Source organism: Diplotaxodon limnothrissa, linkage group LG20, assembly GCF_057381915.1.
Source record: "Diplotaxodon limnothrissa isolate DT_005_m linkage group LG20, D_limnothrissa_male_GT1.1, whole genome shotgun sequence".
Classification (NCBI taxonomy): Eukaryota; Metazoa; Chordata; class Actinopteri; order Cichliformes; family Cichlidae; genus Diplotaxodon; species Diplotaxodon limnothrissa.
In genome coordinates, this window is record NC_140615.1 from 17,350,467 (window position 1) to 17,359,939 (window position 9,473).

General features: G+C 46.2%; 1 protein-coding gene across 1 annotated transcript; it reads left to right on the forward strand.

The window, feature by feature from the left end:
- The first annotated feature begins 737 nt into the window (after positions 1-737).
- Positions 738-9,204, forward strand: adnpb (activity-dependent neuroprotector homeobox b). Its single transcript, XM_085344209.1, has 4 exons — positions 738-1,149; positions 4,254-4,370; positions 5,635-5,727; positions 5,903-9,204. Exons 2-4 carry the CDS (start codon positions 4,263-4,265, stop codon positions 8,876-8,878), a joined length of 3,177 nt encoding a protein of 1,058 aa, XP_085200335.1. The 5' UTR covers positions 738-1,149; positions 4,254-4,262; the 3' UTR covers positions 8,879-9,204.
- Positions 9,205-9,473: the final 269 nt, after the last annotated feature.

The window sequence follows — 9,473 nt, forward strand, 5'->3', positions numbered from 1 at the left end:
ACACTTGACATTAAATATCACATGCAAGGCTGGCAAGCAGCTGCTGTATTGCATTGCCCTCCACAGCAAACCTGAATACAATAGAGTGGCATGAGTGTGAGTGACAGCGATGATGGGGTGAAAAGGTAGGATGTGCAAAAATCCACCCGACCTGATGGAGAACTTTTGCCTCACTTTATCCATGTGAATGCAGTGACACTCTGGACGAGTGCTGATAACAGAACTATTCTTTGGAGCAGCCTTTCTCCTGGCACTGTACAGGAAAGTAGTCCCGGCCACTTCGGTAGGCTCGGGCAGCTATAGTACAGCGCCACCTAACGTTGCCTCAGTCGTTCATGGCACTCCAGCTGAGTGCTGAGGCACTGTGTTCATCCGTCCCTCCACAAGGGAGGGGATGGGGTGGGGGACGCCAGATGTAGCCAGAATGCGCGTGCGCACTACTCCGGTGGAAACCTACTCCGGTAGGACGCCCGCTATCGGTGAGTTCCCGCAAATACTGTGTTGGGTTGTTTACCCCACACAGTCAGACACCAACACCAAATGCCTGCCGCAGGGTCTGATAGACGACACGGGTTTTCCTTTGAACATACATTTGGTTAATTGGTTAAGTTGATTGACAGACCAATCAAGAGTTTCTAATGAGCCGGCCTCGCGAGGTTCTCACAATTTATGCTAATCAAGTCGATGTCACTTCCGCCCCTTTTATTTGCGCCATTTTGGATAGGGCAGTTTCTAGGCTGAATGTGTATTGTCTGTCAGAGAAGAGAATGGGCAAAGCGTTATCGGCTAACAGGCACTCGTAGGTAGAGTTAAATGCGATTTATTTGAACGAGTAGTTGTTCCTCAAAAACAAGGCATGTGCCCACCCTCACCACTCCAGGGAATGGAGCTTTTAATTGTCTAATGAAGCTGCAAGGCTTTTCGCTCCCGTTGGCCGACCGGAGGGAAGAGGATAGCCCTTGTCGGCGAGGGACAGTCGGGTTTGGAGGATAGACTCGCGTTCGGTCGACTCGTTCTTCTGGCGAAGCAAGCTGTCACCTTAAAGGATATTGGCGGAGATATCCGAGCAAGTGAAAGTGTCTCTACATCGCCTCAGCCATCCTGAGGTGACACATTTCACTGAGACGGGAGCGCTGGATGTGAACGCAGGTAAACTTGTCTGTCTTAGTGTTCGGCGTTACCCTGAGGGAGTGAGAGTTTGCTGTTAGCCGTAGCTACCTGCGCTGATGCGGTGGGTGGCGATGAACTACAGCTAAGGTAACTTGGCTGTCGATATTCTGTTACTCCCTGTAAGGGGCGCAAGCTCAAGTTGAATTACTTGTCCAGTAGGTTTGTTTATAGCAGCCAACAAAAACTAAATGCAGATAGGTGTTGTTTGTGGTTAAATAAGGGCACAGAAGGTGGAACTATTATTATTGTTATTATTTCAGCCAGTGTTGTTAGTGCGAGTTTGGCTAGCCTAGCATGCTAACTTAGCGCGGTGTGTCCCCATTCTTTGTCAGTGACAGCATCTCCCTGCCAAATCGATTTGGATTTTGCCAGATGTTTATCACTGACACCAGCGTGGACCCAGCGCACGATTTATTTGTCTCCGTCGCTCATGACGCCGGGCTTGCTGGTCTTTGATGCGAAGAAGGCTCCTGGTGTCGAAAGTGTAGCTGTATTACTGGACACAGAGTTGTCTTCAACCCGGTATAGGCTGTGCATTTTACTTGTCTACAGCCGTACCCGAGATCATGCGGGTTTGCATTTGAAGCCTCAGAGATGATTAAAGCGTGATCAGAGGTCAGCCAGGTGAGAAGAGGGTTGTGATGCACTAGTAACGCTGAGAGGATGGCTGTCACTTGACTGGGACAAGAGTCAGGTTATGATCAGGAAATATCAGCCTCATATACATCTGTAATAGCAAGTGCTGCAGGCAAGCATCAAGTTCAATGATACAACTGTGCATTGAAAGCTTGAAAGCATCTCAAACTTTTTCTGGTGTCAGAGTGGACATGGATGTCACCAGAAGCTTCTGCCCTCATCCCTACATTGAATGTAGAAGTGTAAACAGCAGTTGGGAGACAGGTTTTTGTGTCCTGGTGAAGGACTGAGTGAGGAATTCTGTGGTTGAAGGCTTGAAGGCCTCCTGTTTTCTTCTCTCTCTTTTTTTTTTACACCACCATGATTGGGTAGGGGGGCCTTTTTCTTCTCCCTGATCTGAGAAAAGCAGAGAGCTGCCTCCTATTGCCTTTCCTTCCTTTCCTCTTCCTTCTCTCCCTCCCTTCCCTCCTACTCAGCCTCTCCTGTTTCTTTCTCTTTTTTTTTGTTGCTCCTTTTCTTACCCCCTTCACTTCTATCCATTGCCCACTCTCTCACCCTCTTCCATTTTCTCTCTCCCCTTTCAGCCTCTTCCCCGCCTTTCCTCACCCTCCCCTCTGAGCCTGTCTGTCCAACCTCCCTGCCTCCCCATCCCTTCCCCCTCTCCACTTCCGTCGCTCACTCTGTCCTCTCTGCTTTCCTATCATCTCTCTCCTCACACTCCTTCTACCCTCACTCACTCCCCCACCCTGCCTCTCACTCTCCCTCCTCCTTCTCCCTGCTCCCTCACCCACCACCACCTCATCCTCTCACACTCGCCCTCCCCCTTCCCTGATTTCTCTCGCTCCTTCTGTCCCTCCCCTTCCTCCCTTTCTACCCCCACCCCCCACTCCCCTTCTCCCACTGCAGACATATTGTAGAGGCTGCTGCTGACTCAATAGGAGGCGCCATTCTGTGATGGTATTGCGAGGCAGGGAGGAGAAAAAAGGGGGCAGGCAGAATATAGGGAGGCTTACATAATGGAATTCCTCTCTAGCGCCATCTACAAGTAATGGGCGGAAGCAGGATAGAGACACACAGAGGGGAAGTGGGCAGGGGTGTGTGAGGTTTGCATTCCCTTTTGCTCAGTTCCCACTGTAAGACCAATGTGAGGCAAGTAGAACTGTGGGGCTGCTGGGCGGATTGACAGAAAGGTCTCCTCACTGGACCAACAGATGGTAGAATCCACAGCCCCACTCAACTTGCGTTTTCTAGAAGGGGAAATAAGCTGAGGTGTTCACAGGAATTGTTTGGGAGTGTACTGTTTATTGTCGCTGAGCTGCCTTCATGCTGTTGTACATCAGTGACCTTTGACCTCAGTAGTTTGGAGCTTTGATTTGAGTAGATGCATCAGACTGTTTGGTAAATACATTAACAACACTTGTGTCCTTTGGCTGCCTCACTTTATTGATAAGTGATATTGATAATAACAGCTGGGAGGATCTGTGTGCTTCTGTCTTTGCATTAGCAATGACACTTCTAACTCGTTGAGCTCTGGCTCGCCTTGTGTAAGTTGTATCCTGGCATCCATGTGCATTCTTGTGCAAATGAATGAGATAAAGCAGGAACCCTGTTATGAAAAATCCCACAACTCGATGTCATTAGCTCTGCAGGGTAACATTTACATTTTGTTATTCTGGGGTCTGAAAAGGTTTTCTGGAAACATGTTTGCATCACCCTATTAACCTCTGTGAGAGAATAAAAGCTTTGCTGCTAGCTATTTCTGACAGAACTTGGTGGCATGTGTCAACGTAGAGAAAGCCCAAGTGTGAGTTATGAAAAAAAAAAAAAAAATCATTACAGCCGAATTCCATTTACCTGCTCCAGTTGTGTGGTTCTTGTATTGTTTGCCCTGGCCTACTGGGGTATTTTAATAAAGCAGAGCTATTGCTCAGAGTATTGCTAACACCTCATGTGTTTTCTGCCCTGTCAAGATGAGTGTCCTCTGTGGAAACTGCCTTTGTAATTAAGACAGGGGTTAGTCTTAACTGAGTGACGAACATGCAGAAATTCCACAGGAAAAGTGAATCTTTTTAAGGACACAGGTTTAGTTGGGTCATTGAATTGTAGTGTCTTGCAGATGAGTCCATATAGTCACAATAAATCATATGAACATCTGCACAAAACTTTGCAGTCACAACTCGTTACCATGTCTCAGTAAAGTGATAATAAAGTCAAAATACAAAAAAAGACATTACTTTAACAGTTGAAAGCTGTGTTCTTCGTGTCTGAAAAGAAGTTTTGAACCCACAATCTTTTTTTAGGATTTATGAAAGGCAGGTTACATCACGTAAACTGTGCATTTCAGCTAACTGTTTATTCCCTGACCTTTGGCTTCAGTTACCAGACACCTGTCCAAAATCTGCCCTGCACCTGTTGATAGCATGGATGTGTTTGTGTTTTCTGTTCAGGCAGGCAGAATGTTCCAGCTCCCCGTCAATAACCTGGGCAGTCTGCGGAAAGCAAGGAAAAATGTCAAAAAGGTCCTCGGAGACATTGGCCTGGAGTTCTGTAGAGATCACCTAGAGGTGAGTGTGCAGGCTTTGGTGTTTTTTACAGTTACGCATGCAGCATCTATGTAGATAATTTCTTGAAGTATTAACTGGATTCTTAAAATAGTATTTGAAATATTATGATGGTAAGATTAGTTTACTCATTTTTTTTTTACATGTCATTTCATTTAGGAGAAAGATGATCCTCGTCATTAAAAAAACAGTGCAGTGGTCAGAAAAACATCTCAAACTCCACATGCCTCAGTCAGTATGTTAAAGTTCATAACACTACAACTAGGAAACGATTGAGAAAGCTATGAGAAAGTCTCTTCTCTCTAAAGCAAATGCCTCACAACAGCTGTCTAGCACGGTGGTGGAGGGTTGATGATTTTGGCTTTTTTGCAACAATAGGACGTGGGCATCTTTAAGTCCCTTAGTCAGCCTTCAACTCCTCAATATACACCAACGTATTCTAGAGTCAAATCTGAGGCCTTCTGTCCAACTGTTAAAGCTAGGCAAAAACTGTGTCTTGATTCCTAGCAGATCAGGAAATCTACAGCAGAATGACTTAAAAATAATAGAATCAAGGTTCTGCAATGGCCCACTCAAAGTCTCGAGCTTAACCCAGTTTGAAATGCAGCAGTGTGACTTTTAAGAGAGCTGTGCATAAATGAATACCCACTAACTTCAGTGAATTGAAGCAACAGTGTAAAGAAGGGTGGGCGAAATTCTTCTACAAATATGTAAAGGAATGAAAAAGTCACAATGAAAACAATAAATAAAAGTGTGTGCAAACGATATCAAAAGCATCACCAACTGAGTTCTTTAGACACAGTTTGCAGTTACGTCACTAACTGCTGCATGCAGCTTGTAAGTTTAGGTGTAGGAAGCATAAAAAAACCTGCAAACTGTTGACCCTTGATTTTTTGTTTACTTTGTTTGTTAGTTCCCCCTCTAGCTACTGATGCAATACTGAGCAAGCTTTTTTCAGTCTGTACTGGACTAATATTGGGTCCAAATATCTGATTGGTAGATGATGATGATGATGATGAGAGACCTTAAAGTAAGTGTTTTTCAGATAACTGTAAAAGGGTGCAGTCACAGGTGTGAGTTACTTCAAATAAAATGGAAAACTCAAATCCTTCATCTAGTTAGTGTCTGATTGACATGCAAGAAGGCAAAAATAACTTCTCCATATATACGTATCTGTTTCATTCTTTGTCTTGTGACAGTTTCAAGTATTGTTCTGCTGAGTGATTGAATCTTTTCACTTATTTATGTTAAATTCTTTGTTTGCTAGGACTATAAAGACTTCACTCCTCCTGAGGTGTATATAAAGCACACTAGCTGGGAGGATGTCTGTATGTGGGAACCATCGCATACCAAAGCCCAGGTGTGTGACATGTAATCACAACTTCTTTTGCACATATTGTAATATATTACTGTGATTTTTTTTTTCCTCCATTTTAAACACATGTATAATATATAATTATAATGATTTGTTTAAATCACAAAAACAACCTTTTTTTTTTTTTTTTTTTTTGGTCTCCTACCATCTCTCTCTCCAGGACTACCGCTCAAAACCTTTCTGCTGTTCTGGCTGCCTCTTCTCATCCAAGTACTTCTCTGCGTACAAAAGCCATTTCCGCAATGTACACAGCGAGGACTTTGAAAACAACATTCTGCTCAACTGCCCCTACTGCACTTACAATGGCAACAAAAAGACTCTGGAAACACACATTAAACTTTTCCACATGCCCAATAACACTGTGCGGCAGGGCCCCGGTGGTATGGCGGGAGCTGGTGGGATCATGATGAAGGACGGGCTGCTGAAGAGAAGCGGGGACAGTGTGGAACAGGCGGTGTACTACTGCAAAAAGTGCACCTACAGGGACCCTTTGTACAATGTAGTGCGAAAGCACATCTATCGGGAACACTTTCAGCAGGTGGCCCAGCCCTACATTGTGAAACCAGGAGACAAGGCTAATGCTCACAACGGTGGCACAGACGGTACTAACACGAACAACGTGAGCAGCAACCAGATTCACTGCAAGAAGTGTCTGTTTGTTCCACGGACCTATGAGGCACTAGTCCAACATGTCATTGAGGACCACGAGAGGATTGGTTACCAGGTCACTGCAATGATTGGACACACCAGCGTGATCGTCCCCCGTCCCAAACCCATCATCATGATGCCCCCAAAAACCCAAGGAGACAAAACCATCATTGGGATGGGCCCTAAAGGTGCAGTAATGGCTTCTACCAGGTCTCCTAGCTCACAGCAGCTGGGTCGACTTGTCATGGCATCAAAGACTGGTTTCAACTCTCAGAGTCTTCTGTCGGGATTGAAACACGATGCTATAGGATTAAAGGCTGGTACCACGCAGCCGTTCTCTATTGGCAGCCAGCAAGTTCGAGTTACTTTGCCTGGTAACGCCCAGGTTTCTGTGCCACAGCAGTCACACGCAGCAAAGCAGCTTATTTCTGGTGGCAGCCTACGGAGCCCAGTTATGCTCGGTGCTTCTTCCTCACTCAAATCAAACCCTCTTGGTTCACGTGTTCAAGCAGCAGCTACTACTGTAGCCTCTGTTACGGCTAAGAAAGGTGGCTCATCTGTCCTTGGCACATCCTATACCCAGAAGTGGAAAATCTGCACCATCTGCAATGAGCTCTTCCCGGAGAATGTATACAGTTCTCATTTTGAGAAGGAGCACAAAGCAGAGAAGGTGCCTGCTGTGGCCAACTACATCATGAAAATTCACAATTTCACCAGCAAGTGTCTGTACTGTAACCGCTATCTCCCCAGTGACACATTGTTAAACCACATGTTGATCCACGGTCTGTCTTGTCCACACTGCCGTGCAACCTTCAATGACGTTGAGAAGATGGTGGCCCACATGCGGCTGTCGCACCCAGATGAGAGAGTTGGCCCACGCACAGATTCTCCTCTGACTTTTGACCTCACTTTGCAGCAGGGTAATCCCAAAAACGTTCAGTTGATTGTTACTACATACAACATGAGAGATGCCCCTGAGGAGTCAGTGGCATTTCATGCTCAAAATAGCTCCTCTGTATCATCAGCCTTGTCTGCCTCGCTAATATCAGGTAAGAGGTTAATGCCTCAGCACCCACCCAAAACACCTTCAGGGGCTGCTGACAGTGTACCAGCAAAGATTGCCCCACAGGCATCTGTACCATACAAGAGGGATGTGGGCAAGACTTTATGTCCTCTTTGCTTCTCTATCCTTAAGGGCCCAATCTCAGACTCACTGGCCCACCATCTGAGAGAGAGGCATCAGGTCATACAAACAGTTCACCCAGTAGAAAAGAAACTGACTTACAAGTGTATTCACTGCTTGGGAGTTTATACAAGTAACATGACTGCCTCCACCATCACACTACATTTGGTGCACTGTCGAGGTGTAGGGAAGTCCCAGAATGGGCAAGATAGCCGGGCAGCCCATTCTTCTCGGGTCAGTCCGGCTCAGAGCAGTGCCCTCAAACGGGCCAGCTTTGATAGCTCTGAGGCTAGTGCACCAAAACGAAGGAGGCCAGGACCGCCTGGGGAAAGGGCCCACCCCAGGGATATCAATGGTCCGTCTGGATTTGTAGAAAACCCGGATGAACCTGTAGTCCTGGCACTTGACCCCAAAGGACACGAAAACCTGTCATACGAATCCAAGAAGGCATTTCTAACGCAGTATTTCAGTCGAGCACCATATCCTACACAAAGGGAGGTGGAGAAGCTGGCAGCCAGCCTGTGGCTGTGGAAGTCTGACATTGCCAGCCACTTTGTCAACACAAGGAGGAAGTGCGTACAGGAATGCGAAACCCAGGGCGCCAGCGTGTTGCTTGGGTTCAGTATGCATGAGCTCAGCAAAGTTAGCCACGAGCTGGCATTCGGTCAGGATGGCGTGTGCGAGGGCAGACGTGGCAAACGGCGGACATCTAGGATGCATATGGGACTATCGGAGCAGGCTCTGCAGAGACACAGGGAGCTTATAGCTGCTAATGGTGGCATAACTCCACTACCAAAAAGAAAGCCAGCTGCGAATGTGGAAGATACTAAAGCAAAGCCATCTGCCCCAAATCCCAACAGTGCCAGCAAAGACCAACCCAAGACAATCAACAGCACCTTACCACAGAAAATGCCTCTAGACCTCTCCGAACCTATAGCTATCGACTCTGACAGTGAGGAGGAAGAGCAGCAGGAGGATAACAAGGAAGCAGAGGGAGAGGTACATCTCCATGGTAACCAGCAGCTTACTGGAGCTAAGGAAAGAATGGAGCCAAGGACAAGGGCCAAGATTGTTTCAGATCTAGATGATCTCTCAGACGACGACGACGACGATGATGATGACGATGAGGATGACGACGATGAAGACGAAGGGGCGCACGTCGAGAATGGTTTTGGACCCACAGAGGGCTCAGGAAGACAGAGTGCTAAAGCAAGAGACACTCTACCCATCATCATTCCCAAGTTTGTCCCATCATCAGCAAGAAGCAGGAGAGACGCAGCCCAGCTGGGCAAGCAGCAGGTGTGACTGATAAAAAATCAAAAGACTCGCACACTCAAGAGAGGCACTTAAGATTTGATCGCCTCGCCTGAACTGAAGGACACTGCACAGCAACACTAGGCATCTGTGAAGGAGGGAGCGACAAGGAAACTCAAACACAAGCCATCCAATGACTTCTAAGGGCAGCAGCTAGGACTCATGTAAAGATTTGTGAACAAAGTTTAAATGTTGGTTTTTTTTTTGTTTGTTTTGTTTTCCCCCCAGAGCAGGGGAGGGAAGGTGTAAAGATACTGACGTTACACCAAACAAAGTTTTTTGCCTTCTATATACTTTAGTACTTTGGGGTGGAGTCCTAACGGTGATGTAGCCATTGAGCTTGGCTTAAAATACTGAGATGTTTTGAGGTCAGGCTTTGAAGCTGACCAACTAATCCATCATTTTTCATGTAGTTCTCCTCACATAGGTAGTGTAAATTTGTACAGTCTTTTAGACATGTTTGGACACATGATGCTGTACATGTACTCTTAAATATTTGCTATTACCTGTGTGTAAGGTAGCCTCATATGTTCTACATTGGTATGCTTAACATACAATAGGTGTTGCTTTGGTGGCTGGTATTTTC

Coding starts and splice junctions, on each gene's coding strand:
- adnpb (XM_085344209.1), top strand. CDS start 4,263: ATGTTCCAGCTCCCCGTCAATAACCTGGGCAGTCTGCGGAAAGCAAGG. Junction 4,371..5,634: donor TCTGTAGAGATCACCTAGAG/GTGAGTGTGCAG, acceptor TTTGTTTGCTAG/GACTATAAAGACTTCACTCC. Junction 5,728..5,902: donor CATCGCATACCAAAGCCCAG/GTGTGTGACATG, acceptor CTCTCTCTCCAG/GACTACCGCTCAAAACCTTT.